Consider the following 19455-nt stretch of genomic DNA (forward strand, 5'->3'; position numbering starts at 1 on the left):
GAGTTACGGGAATGGATGAAATCACCTCGAGAGAGTGAAGATAGAAACCAATATGTAGATATAGGGAAGAGGAGCCATCAAGAGAGACTGAGAAGATTGGATGAGGTTGGCAGTGGTGCCAAGAAAACTGAGTGTTTCGAGAGAAGGGATTAGTAACTACTATTGAGGGGTTAAGAAGAGGACAGAAATTTCTATCCATTAGATAAGGCAATGTGGAGGTTATCGGTGACCTTGATAAAAGCAGTTTCTTTGGAGTAGAAGGAATGGAAGTCAGATTTGAAGAGTTACAGTGAAACAGAGCACACAGAGATTCAACAATATTGGCAATGCCTATTTTTTAAAGTTGGTTATTTCATTATGTTATTATATCTTACACATAAAATGTGTAATAGTCAAGAAACATGTCACATTAATTTTATGTGAATGGAGACTTAGGGTACATAGATGACTTTCAAGAAGAGAGATCTGATTACCATCAAATTTAATATCATCTGGGCAACCTGCCATTAGATGCCTCCTGATGTGATGTAGTATGAAGCAAAGAACATCACCTATATGTATTCTTGCCAAAGTGTATTTTTAACCTGAATCTGTTATAGCCTCTAGACCCAACTTCCATTTTGCAGGAAACACACAGGATAGGGGTATAAATTAATGGCACAAAACTAGAATGTGGGGCATTCTTTAAGACATTAAGGCATTCTTCAGAGAGTCAATATCACAAGTAAATAAAAGGGTTGGAGGAAAGGAGGACAGGGACATTGTAGATTAAAAGTGACCAAATGGGGCTTCCCTGGTTGCACAGTGGTTGAGAGTCCGCCTGCTTATGCAGGGGACACGGGTTCGTGCCCCGGTCTGGGAAGATCCCACATGCCGCGGAGCGGGTGGGCCCGTGAGCCATGGCCGCTGAGCCTGTGCGTCCCGAGCCTGTGCTCCGCAATGGGAGAGGCCACAACAGTGAGAGGCCCGTGTACAGCAAAAAAAAAAAAAAAAAAAAGTGACCAAATGTTGGAATAATTATGTAATTTTAAAAACCGTTTTTATTGTTTGGAGTTACATACTGAAATATATGTTGTTGGAATGATATGCCAGGAATTTCCTTAAATGATACAGGGTCTGTGAATAGATGGAAGCATAGATGAATGGCAGCTAGTTGATTATTGAATCTGAATGATTGTTGCATTGAGTTTCATTTTATTTACTATTCTGTCTACTTTTGTATATATTTGACATTTTTCATAATAAAATGTTAAATAGAAGGCTAAATACAGGGCTGAAACTTGACTAGATTCTGATTTGGGCGAAAAAACTAGCTATAAAAGCCATTTTGAAGTAAGGAAATTTGCATATGGACTAGATAATAGATGTTTCGTTAATTTTCTTAGGTTTGAAATGGTATTGTATTTATATAAGAAGGTCGTTATTATGAGACAATTACTAAAGTAATTAGGGTGCAGTGCCAAGTCATGACATTTGTAACTTTAAGTGTTTAAATAATTCATAATAAAGAGGGCAGGTAGTCCTCTTTAATTAAAAAAACTATTTTTCTGCTGAAAAAATAGTTTTCCTATTCATTAGAACAGAAAAATAGGGCAGTAGCTTGGGGAGTCAGGTAGTCAATGAAAAGATTAGTGTCTGGCTGATTCTCAGTACGAAGAATTGGTAGGTGGTGAGATTCCTAGAACTAGTCCTACATTGCTGATTTTAGCTAACAAAGTTATAAATCAGTAGTGTCAAATCTGTTGTATACCTGAAACTTTCATAATATTGTATATCAACTATACCTCAATTTAAAAAATTTTTAAATGTACCAAAATTTTGCCATCAACTTTGTATACATTCACAGCAATTATCTACCAGGTAGACCAGCAAGAAGACAGGCAAAATTTAACCCGGTCTTTGTTGTCATCTTTGATAAGAAACTCAGCCATGTAAGTTTTAGAAGAACATCTTTGAAAATGATTGCATTTATTAGTCTCTGTATCTGTCACTTGTGTATTGTGTGTTATCTTCCTACCCTTCCAATCCGAGCATCATAGCTGGTTTCATCCACTTTGGAGGAAGTTTGATTTAATTAATTCTGATGGTATAGGTGTTCACAAAGGGTCAGATATACTTCAGTTTTGTGGTTGGTTGGATTTGTGGTCTAGGGAGAGAACTCACTGCAAAAGAAAAACCTGTATTATGAGGTTGAATTCCTAAAAAGTCAGATATGGTGGGTGGAGGGGGGAATCTCTTAGGCAAACGTCTTTGGTACTAGTTTTTTTTTTTAAGATTTATTAATTATTTATTGATTTATTTATTTTTGGCTGCGTCAGGTCTTAGTTGTGGCATGCGGGATCTTCGTTGAGGCATGCGGGATCTTTCGTTGCGGCTCGTGGGCTCTTCGTTGCAGTGCACGGGCTTCTCTCTAGTTGCAGCGTGCGGGTTTTCTCTCTCTAGTTGTGGCACGCAGGCTCCAGAGGGCCTGGGCTCTGTAGTTTGCAGCACGCGGGCTCTAGTTGAGGTGCACGAGCTCAGTGGTGTGGCGCGCGGGCTTAGTTGCCCTGCGGTGTGTGCGATCGTAGTTCCCTGACCAGGGATCGAACCCAAGTCCTTCGCATTGCAAGGCAGATTCTTTACCACTGGACCACCAGGGAAGTCCCAGTACTAATTTTCAGTTGCTCCCGGTTCTTATGCACTAATTAGAAAATTGATTGCCAGTAACTGTTTGGTTTTTTTATGTTATTTCATTTTTTTTAACAAGATAAAAATTTAATGAAAATTAGTCAGTGGTCAGTAATTCCTTTTTTTTTTTTTTTTTTTTTGCGGTATGCGGGCCTCTCACTCTTGTGGCCTCTCCTGTTGCGGAGCACAGGCTCCGGACGCGCAGGCTCAGCAGCCATGGCTCACGGGCCTAGTCGCTCCACAGCATGTGGGATCTTCCCGGACCAGGGCACGAACCCGCGTCCCCTGCATCGGCAGGCGGACTCTCAACCACTGCGCCACCAGGGAAGCCCTAGTAATTCTTAAGTTAAAATGACTGTGAGTAAATAGATCAAGATGGATAGAACCTAGTCTAAGGGCAGGAGCCCAGTAGCCAAATTGAATAGAATTATGTGTCTTATCAGAGAATGAAAAGAAGTTGTTCTCTGAGGTTGGATGAAAAGAGAAGGCCTATGGAATTACAGGGTCTAGATCTCAGTCCCAGCTTCACAACTTGATAGCTAAATGATCTTGTGCAAGTCACAGTACCTCTGAACCTGGTTCCCTAGCTGTTAAGTGGATATGCTCCTAATTGACTAATCTTTCTCATTGGATGTTGTAGAGGTCAGCTAGATCTTGTGTAAGAAAACATTTTTTAAAAAGAGAAGCATGGTGCTGGGGTTTATGTAATTATTTAATTGTCCTCAAACCAAGGGCTGTTTAACAGCTGATTTCACCCTAGCCCTTGTTAAAATTAAATTTTGTTTGGCTGGCACAGTGTTATGAAAATTGAGTGTGAGCCCAATCCCTGTTGTCCTATTATAACTGTCCCGTTAAAAATCATTAGCTGGGCTTCCCCGGTGGCGCAGTGGTTGAGAGTCTGCCTGCCGATGCAGGGGACACGAGTTCGTGTCCTGGTCCGGGAAAATCCCACATGCCGCAGAGCGGCTAGGCCCGTGAGCCATGGCCACTGAGCCTGCGCATCCGGAGCCTGTGCTCCGCAACGGGAGAGGCCACAAGAGTGAGAGGCCCGCGTACCGCAAAAAAAAAAATCATTAACTTCTTGGGAATTCCCTGGTGGTCCGGTGGTTAGGACCCAGCGCTTTCACTCCCCTGGCCTGGGTTCAATCCCTGGTCGGGGAACTAGGATCCCACAAGCAGTGAACCACAGCCAAAAAAAAAAATAAAAATAACCTCTTTACCTTTTAAGGCATTTGAGTTTGTGGTTAACTGAAATTCTGGAATGGGAGCAGATTCGTTTATTGGTAACAGAGCAGTCCCCAACCCAGAATTCTGATGGATTTGCTGTTGTGCTCCCTTTGGCAGCACATATATAGATGGATTTGCTGTTACCAATTGCTTCCCTTTTCAGGAAATGAAAAGAACCTGGAGTTTGGGACCAACTAGATCAGGGTTGACTATTAGCTTCCTGGCTTGTCACTTAACCTCTGAGTCTTATTTTTCTCATCTGTAAAGTGGATTCTTAGGATTGTTGTGAAGATTGGAGGTTATATCTAGAGAGAGTTTCTATATCCCAGTACACTCTTAGCTCTTCCTTTTTAATTAACTGGCATGTGGCCAATGTTTTAACTCACGAATCTTACACTGATGCACATTTGGTAGAGAATTCCTAGTGAGAAGTAAGAGAGGCCGGCTGAAAAAAGCCATTTCACTCTGGGAGGAATCAGGTTTCTTAACATTCCTGAAGGAAGAGGCATTAAGTTTAGCTCATTTTCTGTGCCTGGGGAGGTACATTTTATTAGAAACTTGCCCTCTGCAAAGAGGAGCCCCCACTCAGTTTAGCACCAGGACAAGAGAATTTGTTTATTTGTTTATTTATTTGCCACACCGTGTGGCTTGTGGGATCTTAGTTCCCGGACCAGGGATTGAACCTGGGCACTTGGCAGTGAAAGTGTGGAGTCCTAACCACTGGACTGCCAGGGGATTCCCCTGAGAAATAATTTTAAAAGGCTGACTGACTGCTTCATAGTGTTAACTACAGACCATGAATGTAAGACTTTGGTTTGCAAAGTCCTAGAGCCAGCAGCTGTCGTAATATCATTCCCATCCCATACACAGGAAAGCTGGCTTTATGTAGTATGCCATTTTTCTAAGAAAATTTGCATAATTTTTTAAATTTTATGAATCTTAAAATTTTAAACATACCATTGATTAAATGGAATACTGCAGTAATCTGGCTATTCGCTTAGTGTGTGACTTGAGACACAGGTTATTCATCTATCAATTAGGGCCTGTATTAATTTGCTAAGACTGCATAACAAGGTACCACAGACTGGGTGGCTTAAACAACAAAAATTTATTCTCTCATAGTTCTGGAGGCTAGAAATCCAGGATCAAGATGTTAGCAGAGTTGGCTTCTTCTGAGACCTCTCTCTTTGGTTTACAAATGGCAGTTTTCGTGTTCAAATGGTGTTGTCCCTCTAAGTGCATCTGTATCCTAATCTTCTCTTATATGGGCACTCGTCATATTGGATTACGCCTTACTCCAGTATCCTCATTTAACTGTAATCACCTTTTTAAAGATGCTATCTCCAAATACAGTCACATTTTGGGGTATTAGGGTTTAAGACTTCAACATATGAATTGGTGGGGGATGGAGTACAATTCAGGCCGTAACAGGGTCTGTACTTATTTTGTATTTTTATTGCTAGTTCCTTGGTTCTCAAAGCTTAGAAAATGCATGGCAACATTAGCCAGTTATTTCCTAGAAATGAGAGGTACAATTTAAGGGAACTATTCACTTTGAGAGAGTTCCTTGACTAAGAAAACTCAAAGGCTACCTGAGGCAGTCAGATGCTTGAAAAGGTATTGATATATTTGTATTGTGGATTTCTTGATCTGGGCTCAGCAAGTAAGGGAGAGCATGATGAAAAAAGCCCCTCTGCCTGATAGTCCCTGAATGAGCGTCCAGCATTCCTTTGGTTGCTTATTCCAGATGTGCTTCTGCAAATGTTCCTCCTTCCAGTCTAACCTCCTGCTTGGCTTCTCCAGTGAATTCATAAGCACATATTTGTGATAGTTTCTTGTCACCATGGTGACTAAAGAAATACAGCCTGGTTCTCCTTCCAGCTTCACTGTCAGCTCTTCTTGAAGGAAGAGAGCCCTCTGGGAGAGCCCAGGCTCAGAGTCATGAAAAACCATGTGTCAGGTATGGGGAAGAGCAGTCCACAATGCTCCCTTTAGAAATTTGTCCTGTGCCTGTTTCCAGGCATACGGGTAATCAGGGACCCCAGAGGGAGGCCACTGCAGCCCCCTAGAACTTTTAAACAGTAAATGGACTTGGGCTTTGCCAAGTGGATGTGGAAACTTGCACCTTGTAAGACCCTGCTGCTGCTATTGGTTTGCCTAGCTACTTTCCAGAATGAACAGAGGCACCTTCTCTGAAGTTTCATTTCCTTATTTCAGCTCTCTCCTCAACTTCCATTCTGTATCTCTTTTTCACTCAGATTCTCTTTATAGACTACTCTTCCCCCTCACATTTATGTACTTTATTCCATTTGTGTCCTCAAGGTGATCTCCTGCTTGAAGAACCAGCCCTAATCTTGCCTTTGGGAGCTTTCTTTTTCAACTCTCATCATGATCACCCCAACCACTCCAGAAAAGAGGCAATATTAGAGTTAATTATCTCTTTCTGTGTGCCTATAAAGCTTATTTTTCATCCCTTTTGCAATACTTTTATTAACTGTTTCAGATAAGAAATTTAGAGGATGAGAAATGCCTATAAAGGGAGAAAGAACCAAGTTGGTAATGCTTCCTCTACTCATACTTCAACATTATCACCTTCACTTTTATCAGTTTTTTAAAATAATGAGATTGTTTTTAAAATGTAAATATTGAGTAAGGTATGATAAAGTCACTGAGGCCACAGGAGGAAGCAAGAATGAGGTTTGTAAGGAAGAAGTTTATTATACTCACAGGTCTGGTTGGGGCAGGGTGGTTAGGGGGTGGGAAGTGGGTCACCACTGGCCACACAGGGTCACAGAGGAAGACACCAGGGTGGTCAGGAGGCAGAAGGGGCAGGAGCAAGCAGAAGGTTTAGGCCAGAGCCTGGAGCTTCAGAGGGAAAGTGAAGGCAGGGCAGAGTAAACAGTTTAGGACTGGCTAATTTGAATAATTCTGGAGGGCTTTGGGCTATGAGAGTAGTCTCTAGTTGCCTAGTACTTTTTGGGCCCTGGGATGATTGAAGCACAGGAATATTGCCTCCTGGGTGTACAGGCAAGATAAAGTAGATATGACTCTGGATTGGTTCCTTTGCAAAGGCATGCTCTTAGGCACATTGTTATCTGTGGGAATCAGCTAGCCGTGGGAGTGGCAGTCTCTCCTGGGTTTGTAAGGCCCCCAAGTACCAGAACATCAGGAACACAGAAAATAAGAAAATATAGTTAATATAATTGGCCCTGTGATGAATGAATGCAAATAAACAAATACAGAATGTTAGAAAAAGAAAATGTTAAAACCGGGATTGTATGTTAGATTTAAATGGAGGACATATGCTGCAATTAAAACAATTTTTGTGTAAAATGTAATTCACCATTTTGACCATTATTTTATTTTTTATATATGTATAAATTTATTTATTTATTTTTGGCTGTGTTGGGTCTTCGTTGCTGTGCACGGGCTTTCTCTAGTTGCGGTGAGCAGGGGCTACTCTTCCTTGCGGTGTGCAGGCTTCTCATTGCGGTGGCTTCTCTTGTTGTGGAGCATGGACTCTAGGCATGCAGGCTTCAGTAGTTGTGGCATGTGGGCTCAGTAGTTGTGGCTCGCGAGCTCTAGAGCACAGACTCAGTAGTTGTGCATGGGCTCAGTTGCTCTGCGGCATGTGAGATCTTCCCGGACCAGGGCTCGAACCCGTGTTCCTGCATTGGCAGGTGGATTCTTAACCACTGCGCCACCAGGGAAGTCCCACCCCTATGTTTTATTCTAAGAGTTTTATAGTCATAGCTTTTATATTTAGGTTGTTGATCTATTTTGAGTTTTATGTATGGTGTAAGCTAGGGATCCAGTTTCATTCTTTTGGATCTGAACATTTAGTTGTCCAAGTACCTTTTGTTGAAGAGACTATTCTTACTCCATTGAATGGACTTGACATCTTGTCAAAGATCAGTTGGCTGGCTGTGGATGTGTGAGTTTATTTCTGGACTCTGTTCTATTCTGTCAATTCTTTTTTTTTTTTTTCTTTTCTATCAGTTCTATTCCATTGATCTATATGTTTATTCTTATGCCAGTACCACACAGTTTTGATTACTGTAGCTTTGTAGTGAGTTATGAAATCAGGAAGTGTGAGTTCTCCAACTTTATTATTTAAGAATCTGTAGTTTCCACATATTTGTGAATTTTCTAGTTTCCTTCTGTTATTTATTTCTAGCTTCATTCCATGTGGTGAAGGAAGATAATTTGTCTGATTTCAGTCTTTTAGAATCTGTTGAGACTCTTTATGGCTTAACGCGGTCTGTCTTGGAGAACGTTCCATGCACACTTGAGAAGACGTTTTCTGCTGTTGTTGGGTGGGAGTATTCTATGTCTTTTGGGTCTACCTGATTTATAATGTTAAAGATTTCTATTTCCTTATTGATATTCTGTCTAGGTTCTATTCATTATTGAAAGTGGTGTATTGAAGTCTCCAAATGTTACTGTAGAACTGTTTTTCCCTTCACTTCTGTCAGTGTTTGCTTTATATATTTTGGGGCTCTAGTTGGTGCATTTATAATTGTTATATCTTCTTGATGAATTGATACTTTTATCAGTATGTAATGTCCTCCTTTGACTCTTGTAAGAGTTTTTGACTTAAATTTTTTTATCTGATATTAGTATAGCCATCCCAGCTCTCTTTTGGTTACCATTTGCATAAATATCTTTTTTCATCCATTTACTTTCAACTTGTTTGCATTTTGGGATATACAGTAAGTCTTTGCAGGCAGCATATAGTTGGATCATGTTTTTTGTTTTTTGTTTTGCGGTACGTGGGCCTCTCACTGTTGTGGCCTCTCCTGTCGCGGAGCACAGGCTCTGGACGCGCAGGCTCAGCGGCCATGGCTCACGGGCCTAGCTGCTCCGCGGCATGTGGGATCTTCCTGGACCGGGGCACGAACCCGCGTCCCCTGCATCGGCAGGCAGACTCTCAACCACTGTGCCACCAGGGAAGCCCAGATCATGTTTTTTTAATCCTCTGCCTTTTGACTGGAGAGTTTAATCCATTTAAGTATAATGTAATTACTCGGGAATTCCCTGGTGGTCCAGTGGTTAGGACTCTGTGCTTCCACTGCTGGGGGCCCAGGTTTGATTCCTGGTTAAGGAGCTAAGATTCCTGAACCATGTGGCACAGCCAAAAAAAAAAAAAAAAAAAAAACTATAATGTAAATACTGGTAAGGAAGGACTTCTGCCATTTTGTTCTTTTTTTTCTATATGCCTTATGCTTTTTTGGTCCCTTTCTTCCTCTATTACTGCCTTTTGTATTTAGTTGGTTTATTGTAGTGAATTGTTTTCATTTCCTTTGTGAATATTTTTATTTTGTGTGTGTGTATGTATTTGTATAGAGAGGTTGTGGTTACCATGGGGATTACATTTAACATCCCAAATTTATAACAATGTAGTTTGGATTGATACCAACTTAACTTCAGGAGCATACAAAAACTTTGTTCCTGTACAGCTCCAATCCCCTCTTTATGTTGTTGCTGTCACAGATTATATCTTTATATACTGTGTGCGCAATAGCATCGGTTTATAATTATTTTATATGTTTTTCTTTAAAATCATGTAGGAAATAAAAAGTGGCATTACAAACCAAAAATCCTATAATACTGGCTTTTGTATTTCCTCATGTAGTTAACCTTTACTGCCTTCAAGTTACTGTGTAGTGTCCTTTCATTTCCTTTCATTTTCAACTTGAAGGACTCCCTTTTAGCATTTCTTATAGAGCAAGTCTAGTGGTTAACAAACTCCCTCAGCTTTTATCTGAGAATTTCTTAGTTTCTCCCTTGTTTTTGAAGGACAGTTTTGTCAGGTACAGAATTCTTTGACAGTTTTTCTTCTAGCACTTTAAAAATCTCAGTGCCTTCTGGACTTCATGGTTTCTGATGAGAAGTTGGCTTGTATGTGATGAGTCACTTCTTCCTTACTGCTTTCAAGATTTTCTTTTTGTCTTTGGCTCTCAACAGTTTGATTATGTATCTAGATGTGGGTCTGAATTTTTCTCATGATTAATTGGTACATTCATGTCTTACATTAAATTTGGGAAATTTTCTGTCATTATTTCTTCAGAATTCTTTTTCCCTTTCCCTCCCATTTCTTTGACTCCCTAAATGCATATATTGTGATTTGCTTGTTGGAGTTCCATGGATCCCTAGGTTCTGTTCACTTTTCTTCATTCTTTTTCCCTTTCTGCTCAGACTGCATAATTTCAATTTTCCTGTCTTCAAGCCTGCTACTTCTGTCTGTTGCCTGCTCAGATCTGCTGTTGAACCCCTCTAGTGAATTCTTCATTTCTGTTATTATACTTTTCAACTCTAGAACTTCTCTTTGGTTCCTTTTCTATTTGTTGATATTCTCATTTTGTTCAGCATTGTTTTCCTGATTTCCTTTAGTTGTTTCTCCATATTTTCCCCTTAACTCTTGGAGTGTATTTAAGACAGTTGTTTGAAAGTCTGTCTTAGTTTGTCCAGTGTCTGGGCTTCCTCAGGGAAAGTTTCTGTCCATTTATTCTGTGCCTTTGAATGGACCATACTCCCCTCTTTCCTTGTATGCCTTGTAATTTTCTTTAAATTAAAACTGGACATTTGAATATTATAATGTTGTAACTCTGGAAATGAGTTTGTTTTCTATTTGTCATATGTTCTTGGTTCTTTTTTCCCTCTTTACCTGCTTTCTTTTGGATTATTTTTTATAATTCTCATTTTATCTTCTTAGGTTTAAGGAAATTTTTTAAATGGGAAAGTTATTGTATATGTACCTACTTCTTACCATTTCTAGTATTCTTCCTTTTGTGAAGATCTGAGTTACCTTCTGGTATCATTTCCTTTCTGCTTGAACAACTTTAGCATTTCTTTAGTGCAGGTCTGCTAGAGACAGAGTCTCAGCTTTTGTCTGAAAAAGTCTATTTCACTTTCATTTTTGAAAGTGTTTTCATTGGGCATAGAATTCTAGTTTGACAGTTTTTTTCAGTACAGTTAATGATGTTATTTCATTATCTTCTTTTTTATTTTATTTTTTATTGAAGTATAGTTAATTTACGATGTTGTGTTAGTTTCAAGTGTACAGCAAAGTGATTCAGTTATACATTTATATATATGTATATTTTTTCTCAGATTCTTTTCCATTATAGGTTACTACAAAATACTGAGTGTAGTTCACTGCGCTATACAGTGAACTACAGGTCTTTGTTGTGTACCTACTTTATATATAGTAGTATGTATATGTTAATCCCAAACTCCTAATTTATCTCTCCCCCACCTCCCTCTAATATTATTTAGAATTTTTGTATCCTTGTTCATAAGTGATATAGGAAAAGTGTAGGACCTTCTCATATTATCCTTCTTTGGTATTGTTATCAAAAGAATGTCCTTTCTGGTACTTCCCTGGTGGCACAGTGGTTAAGAACATGCCTGCCAGTGCAGGGGATACAGATTCGATCCCTGATCCAGGAAGATCCCACATGCCGTGGAGCAACGAAGCCTGTGTGCCACAACTACTGAACCTGCATTCTAGAGCCCACGAGCCACAGCTACTGAGCCCATTGCCACAATTACTGAAGCCTGCGCCCTAGAGCCTGTGCTCTGCAACAAGAGAAGCCACCTTAATGAGAGGCCTGCACACTGCAGTGAAGAGTAGCCCTGCTCACTGCAATTAAAAAGAAAGCCCGGGGGGCTTCCCTGGTGTCGCAGTGGTTGAGAGTCCACCTGCCGATGCAGGGGACACGGGTTTGTGCCCCAGTCCGGGAGGATCCCACATGCTGTGGAGTGGCTGGGCCCATGAGCCATGGCCGCTGAGCCTGCGCGTCTGGGGCCTGTGCTCCGCAACGGGAGAGGCCGCGACAGTGAGAGGCCCACATACCGCAAAAAAAAAAAAAAAAAAGAAAGGAAAGAAAGCAAGCCCGGGGGGCTTCCTGGCGGCACAGTGGTTGAGAATCTGCCTGCCAATGCAGGGGACACAGGTTCGATCCCTGGTCCAGGAAGATCCCACATGCCACGGAGTAACTAAGCCCATGTGCCACAACTACTGAGCCTGTGCTCTAGAGCCCGTGAGCCACAACTACTGAGCCCGCCTGCCACAACTACTGAAGCCCACACCTAGAGCCCATGCTCCACAACGAGAGAAGCCACCACAGTGAGAAGCACGTGCACTGCAACAAAGAGTAGCCCCCGCTCGCCGCAACTAGAGAAAGCCCACACGCAGCGATGGAGACCCAACACAGCCAAAAATAAATAAAATAAATACATTTATGGGAAAAAAAAGAAAGCTCAGGACTTCCCTGGTGGCGCAGTGGTTAAGAATCCACCTGCCAATGCAGGGGACATGGGTTCAAGCCCTGGTCTGGGAAGATCCCACATGCTGCGGAGCAACTAAGCCCATGCGCCACAACTACTGAGCCTGCGCTCTAGAGCCCGCGAGCCACAACTACTGAGCCCACGTGCTACAACTACTGAAGCCTGCGCACCTACAGCCCGTGCTCCGCAACAAGAGAAGCCACCGCAATGAGAAGCCCGCACACCGCAACAAAGAATAGCCCCCATTCACCGCAACTAGGGAAAGCCTGTGTGCAGCAACGAAGACCCAACACTGCCAAAAATTAATTGATTAATTAATTAATTTTTTAAAAAAGAATCTGCCTTCCAGTGTAGGGGACACAGGTTTGAGCCCTGGTCCCTGGTCCGGGAAGATCCCACATGCCATGGAGCACCTAAGCTCCATAACTACTGAGCCTGAGCTCTAGAGCCTGCAAGCCACAACTACTAAAGCCCACGCACCTAGAGCCCGTGCTGCGCAACAAGAGAAGCCACTGCAATGAGAAACCCGCACACCGCAATGAAGAGTAGCCTCCGCTCGCTGCAACTAGAGAAAGCCCGCACACAGCAACGAAGACCCAATGCAGCCAAAAATAAATAAATAAATTTATATATTTATTTTAAAACCTCATTTGTAAAACCATTTAAACCTGGCATTTTCTTTGTGGGAATATTCTTTAGTGCTGATTCAGTATATTTAATGGTTATAAGGCTAGTCACATTCTGTTTGAGTCACTTTTGGCAAGTTATATTATTCTAGGAATTTGTCTTTTCAAACATGTTAGCTAGCATAAAGTTGTTCATATTCGCTTTTCAGTCTCTTTAGTTACCTAACATTGTGTCCTCTTTTGTTCTTGAGAAATCTCACCAGAGACTTGACTATTTTTCATCTTTGAAAGTTCCAAGTTTTGCCTTGTTGATTCTCTCTGCTGTATGATTTCTCTTTCTTTTTTTCCCTAACCTGTGTACCTAAGTCATTAATGTTCAGACTTTGTGTTAACTTCCTAAAGCTTATACACAAATAATCAAATTTCATGTATATGAAACACTGGCATGTAAAGGGCAAGCTTTAAAACTTTCAGAAGACATGAGAGGGTATCTTTCTGACCTTGGGAGCGTGAAAGGATTTATTAACAAGGCACACAGAAAAAGCTAAGTATTAAAGAAAAATTTAACTACATTATAATTAAGAACTTGTTAAAGAACTCCATAAAGTGAAAATTGCAAAAAATGAAAAGATACAAACTCCTAAAAAATATTTGTAATACAAATAACTAACAAATGGTTAATAACTAGAATATCTAAAGAACTATAAATCAATAAGAAAAGGACAAGTAGTTCAATAGAAAAATATTCGAAGTACCATAAACAGATATTTTTCACAGAAAGGGAAACATGACTAATAAACATAAAATCTAACCCTATTAGTAATACAAATCATTATCCCAGTGAAGTACCTTATACTTATTAGATTGGCAAAAGTGATAATTCTGAGTAATAGGATATACATCAGTGGGAACCTGGTACGTATTGCTGAGCTAGTGTGAATTGGCATCACATTGGAAGGCAATGTGGTACTATCTGGTGAAGTTTAACATCTACTTGCCTAAACCCAGCAATTCATTCCTTAGAGCAGGGGTTCTCAAAGTATGATCTGCAGACTATTTCAGAGGGTCTGGGAAGTGAAGACTAAGATGTTATTTGCCAACTCAAAATAGATTAAAGACTTAATTGTAAGACCTAAAACTGTTAAAACTCCTAGAAGAAAACACAGGAAAAAAGACCTTGGTCTTGGCAATGATTTTTTTGGATATGACACCAAAAGCACAAGCAACAAAAGCAAAAATAAATAAGTAGGATCACATAAACGAGAAATCTTGAACTAGAAAACTTAAAAGCTTCTCTACAGCAAAAGAAATGGTCGACAAAGTGAAAAGGCAGCCTATGGGAGAAAATATTTGCTAACCATATATCTGATAAGGGATTAATATCCAAAATATATAAGGAACTCACACAATTCAATAGCAAAAAAACACAAATAATGCAATTAAAAATGGGCAAAGAACCTGAATAGACACTTCTACAAAGCAAACATATAAATGGCCAACACGTTGATGAAAAAGATGCTCAACATCACTAATCATCAGGGAAATGCAAATAAATTATGATGTGTTTATACAGTAAAATAATATGACATAGGAAAAATTAAAGAAATACAGCTCCATGCAAAAACATGGGTGAATCTTAAAAACCCAGTGGAGGGGGCTTCCCTGGTGGCGCAGTGGTTGAGAATCTGCCTGCCGATGCAGGGGACATGGGTTCGTGCCCCGGTCTGGGAAGACCCCACATGCCACGGAGCGGCTAGGCCCGTGAGCCATGGCCGCTGAGCCTGCGCATCAGGAGCCTGTGCTCCACAATGGGAGAGGCCACAACAGTGAGAGGCCCGCGTACCGCAAAAAGAAAAAAACAAAAACCCAGTGGAGGGGCGACAATTCTCAGTAGACTAAACATAGTATGATACAGTATTTAGGGGTAAACATATATGTGATTAATAAAAACAAAAGCAAAGATAATGACAATTCATCATAGCCGTTTTCTTTTGGCTGGAGTTGGAGTGGGGATGGAGGCGCCTGGGATAGGGGAAGACCCTACTACTAGATTCAGGCATATTAATAATCTAGTTCTTAGGTTTAGTGGTGAGTTGACAGATGCTTATTGTATTATTTTGCTTGGTAACTTTACATTATGTTTCATCTTTTTGTATGTAGCAAATATTACAGAATAAAATTTTAAATTTCTTTAAAATATAGATGGGTGGCCACATGAGTTATTAAAAAAAATACATGGTATTCCACTGAATTGGGTACACAATAACGTATATCACCTGGGTAGGTTAAATATATTTGAGTTTATTGGGCAAGTCATATAACTTTTCTGTCTTGTCATAGAAGTGATCATAGCTTGTGAGCATTTACCATATGCCTGTTGTTCTAAATGGTACTTTGCATGTATTAAGCTATATAATCCTTTTAACAACTCCGTGCTCATGTATTAAGCTATATAATCCTTCTAACAACTCTATGAAATAGGAATTATTATATCCCTGTTTTAAAGATGAGCTCCTGAGGCATAGAGGTTAAAGCAACTTGTTGAAAGTTGCACAGCTAACAAGTAGAAGAGCCGGTATTTGAACCCACACAATCTGCCTCCAGGGCCTACACCTTTTAACTCCTCTGCTTATATCAATTGCTATAATAGCACTTACTTAATAAGTTTGTTATGATTAAAGGAGACTGTTGTTTGTGTGTGGGTGGTACTAGAGATGTCAGGTGCAGTTACCGAGATTATTAGGCCTCCTTGGGAACCTGTGAGTCCCCGTGAGAAGGGGAGGGTGGGTAGGGAAAGAAGCCAGTGAGAAGGAAATGCTGTCCTCCTAAGAGCCTTTGCCAATATGTTTGTATCTTCCCTTCTTCCAGAGACCATGGCGAGCCCAGGGAAAGACAATTATCGAATGAAGAGCTATAAGAACAATGCCCTAAACCCTGAGGAAATGAGGCGAAGAAGAGAGGAGGAGGGCATTCAGCTCCGGAAGCAGAAACGGGAGCAACAAGTGGGTTAGCCCAAGTATTCTCAAACGTGCTCTTCAGGGAGGCAGGCCAGCCACCATGGTTGACCTCCACCTTGCACTCTCACTTTCCTCTTGGGAAAGTAGATTATCTCTGTGGGCCGCTCATCCAGCTTCCTTTGTTGTAAAGAAATTTTGGAAGCTTTGAGAAAGAACTGTCCCTTATTCCTTTTCCATAATTTAGAACAACTTGGACATCATTTATATCTTCAATATAACATTCTAGTGCTAACCCCTTGTTTTTACCCAGTAGTCACTGTTAGATCTGGCCGTCAAGGCCCAGCCCCAAGCCTGGCCCTTTAAGAATTTTGTCAGCCATCTGGGCTGCCTTACTTCTCTTTCTTGAGTCCATTCTTTGTAAGTCTCCCTAGAACTGAGATTGTATTAATGCCTCATCGTCTACACTGCCACGCACCATGCACCACACGCCACCGCCAAATTGGTTCCTTGCCCAGATCTAGATGCTAACCTGCTTTTGCCCACCCTTTTGCTTTACCATTATTTCTTTCCTTCACAGCCTTTTATATGCATCACCTTTTATACAAAGGACACAGGAATTTTAAAAGATTTTTTTTTGCTTATAAAAATGTTCTCCAAAAATGTAAACAATCTATAACATAGAAAGTAAAGCCCTTGAATATCTTTCCATATCAGTATATTAAGCTTGGCATTTTCTCATACAGTAGCATTCCTTGACAGTTATGCCATAATTTAACATTGGGTCATACTTTATTTTCTTTGTTTCGGTAAGAAGTCTTACCACCGTCTCTTCTCTTTATTTTCAGCTTTTTAAACGGAGAAATGTGGAGCTGATTAATGAAGAAGCCGCCATGTTCGATAGTCTCCTCATGGACTCCTATGTGAGCTCTACCACTGGGGTAAGACCCTTGCAAGCTTACCAGGCAAGCTTGGGAAGTACCTGCTTCTACAGAACAGAAATTGGTCAGTTCACATCATCTAGTTAGCGTTACCAACAACCATGCTAAGCTCTTTATTCCATGGGCCCTTTTGTAGGTGGTCAACTTAAGGAGTCAGTAAGGATTCATCTCTGATGGAAACACCAGAGGAAACATTTAAGGGAAGCTATCAATTGCCTCAGAGGTTAAGAATCACTTCCAAATGTTCCAACTTGAAGCAGCTGTGGATTAAACACCTTCTGAGCCTGCTGTTACCCCTTCCTCTTGCCCTCAAGTCTTTAGAAAGGAGGATTCCAAACAGGATTATGAGCTCATATCTGGCTCTAGTATTGGTTTGCAAAGTCGTGAACCTGTTTTATGTTCTAGGAGAGCGTGATCACAAGAGAGATGGTGGAGATGCTCTTTTCTGACGATTCTGACCTGCAGTTAGCAACCACACAGAAATTCCGAAAACTGCTCTCCAAAGGTACAAAGCCTAGTCTTCCGCAGGGGGCCCTGCGTGACTTTAGCGTCTTGTTTCTTCTCACTGACCTCATCAACTATTCCCTTTCACTCATTCTGCTGTAGCCCTGCTGGCTTTGGTGTCCTTGGACAAGCCAGGCACATTCTTACCTTTGCACTGTCTATTTCCCCTGCCTGATATCCTTTACTTCCAGATAACTGTGTGACAGCTGCTACATTTCTATGATCAGATCCTACTTTCTCAGTAAAGCCTACCCTGACACGCTATCAGAAATTGCAGCTCCCCCCACCCCTGCAGCATTTTCAGTCTCCTTACCCTGCCGTACCTGTTCTTTTTTTTTCCTATTACACTTACTGCCTTCTGACACACCAGGATATTTCTCATCATGAGGATATAAGCTCTACGAGGGCATAGACTTTTGGTTTTGTTCGCTACTGTATCCTCGATACCCAGAACCATGTCTGGCACATAGTTTGTGCTCAGTAAAAATTTGATGTATGATGGGAAAAATATTCCCTGACTTTTCTTCCTCCCAAGAAAAGAATGCTGGTCTTGGAAGGGAAGCGTTTAGACTAGGGTTGCTCCTCCCTTGGTCTTCTCTCCCTTAATTCTTTACTTGCTTAGGTAAGTAAGGTTAGTTACTTGCTTAGGTTTAGGAAGCCAAAGGTGAGCATAGTTAAATTAGGATTGGCTTTACTCTTTGGCATCTCAGCTACTTTATACAGTTCAAAAATGACCAGCTATTGTTTTTTTATATATATATATAAATTTATTTATTAATTTATTTTTGGCTGTGTTGGGTCTTCGTTGTTGCATGCGGGCTTTCTCTAGTTGCGGTGAGCGGGGGCTACTCTTCATTGCAGTGCGCGGGCTTCTCATTGCGGTGGCTTCTCATTGTGGAGCACAGGCTCTAGGTGCACAGGCTTCAGTAGTTGCGGCACGCAGGCTCAGGAGTTGTGGCGCACGGGCTTAGTTGCTCCACGGCATGTGGGATCTTCCCGGACCAGGGATCGAACCCGTGTCCCTTGCATTGGCAGGCGGATTCTCAACCACTGCGCCACCAGGGAAGCCCCATGACCAGCTATTGTTAAAACTACCTCACCAAAAGGGAGTTTGGGAATGTTTAGAAGGATGGTCAGGAGTATCTAGGAAGGATGGTGGACTTACCCCCGTGAAAGCATTAGTCAGAGCCTCTCCTGACTTTTCCTCTCCCTCTTCCAGAACCTAGTCCTCCAATAGATGAAGTTATCAATACTCCAGGAGTGGTGGATCGGTTTGTGGAGTTTCTGAAGAGGAATGAGAATTGTACATTACAGGTGAGGCCTGGGGTGGAGAGTTACCAGATGAAAGCCCTTTTGCCGAGAAATTGTAGTGGCATGTTTCTACAGACACATCTCTTAGGATATAGACAAGATATTGAGGGAACATTTAAGAGATGCTGTTACCTCAGAGGTCTTGACCTCAATCAAATAAGAGACCCACAAACTCTTCCCTAAAACAATCTCAAAGGAAAGATACCAGAATATGACAGACTGATTATTCAGAGGTTATATTTTAAATTATAAATATAAATATATTGGGTTAGCCAAAAAGTTCGTTCGGGTTTTTCCGTAAGATGTTACAGAAAAACCTGAACGAACTTTTTGGCCAACCCTAGAGGTTCTAGTCCACTCCTAACCCTGAGGTGAACCATTTAGCTTCTCTGGGTCTCTCTTCTCACAAATGGGTAATGAGTCAATCCATTGGAACTTATTAGAAACTTGGCTGAAAGGGACTTTTAGAGACCCATCTCACTCTTATCCTGGTTTCAGAGATGAATAAAGTGAAGCTCGGGAAATAAAAACGTGACTTGCCAAAGGACTTATGGATGCAGTGGTACTGCAGGACTAGACCTGGGACCATGGAAGCCCAATTCTGTCTCCCCATTATGTTATATCACTGCCAGTACCTCTTCCTATCATTTAAAGGTGGAGAGGGAAAGGCTTGTGTGGCTTTTTGTTTTTGTTTTTAAGTCAGGGGCAGGAGGCTTATTGCTGAGCCAGCTAGTAGGCACGGCTGCTCATCTGGAATGACCTCTCACTCATGGCTTTAATCTCACTTTCAGTTTGAAGCTGCCTGGGCTCTAACGAACATTGCCTCTGGAACCTCTCAGCAGACCAAAATTGTCATTGAAGCAGGGGCTGTCCCCATTTTTATAGAGCTGCTTAACTCGGACTTTGAGGATGTACAGGAACAGGTAATGCCCA

The 19455-nt window shown here is 41.2% G+C and overlaps 1 protein-coding gene across 2 annotated transcripts in view; it reads left to right on the forward strand.

Moving 5' to 3' along the window:
• The window catches only part of KPNA6 (karyopherin subunit alpha 6), a 51421-nt gene that overhangs the window by 17914 nt on the left and 14052 nt on the right, over positions 1-19455 (forward strand). Inside the window, exons 1-6 of one of the 2 annotated variants that reach the window (XM_079928159.1) lie at positions 1911-1931; positions 15681-15814; positions 16615-16707; positions 17113-17212; positions 18431-18525; positions 19314-19445. In XM_079928159.1, the coding sequence (XP_079784285.1) occupies positions 15686-15814; positions 16615-16707; positions 17113-17212; positions 18431-18525; positions 19314-19445 (549 nt within the window). In that variant the 5' untranslated portion in view covers positions 1911-1931; positions 15681-15685. Of the gene's footprint in view, positions 1-1910; positions 1932-15680; positions 15815-16614; positions 16708-17112; positions 17213-18430; positions 18526-19313; positions 19446-19455 lie in introns of those variants that run through there. The other variant, XM_079928158.1, reaches the window with a different exon arrangement.

Source organism: Stenella coeruleoalba (assembly GCF_951394435.1).
Source record: "Stenella coeruleoalba genome assembly, chromosome: 1".
In the NCBI taxonomy this organism is placed as follows: domain Eukaryota; kingdom Metazoa; phylum Chordata; class Mammalia; order Artiodactyla; family Delphinidae; genus Stenella; species Stenella coeruleoalba.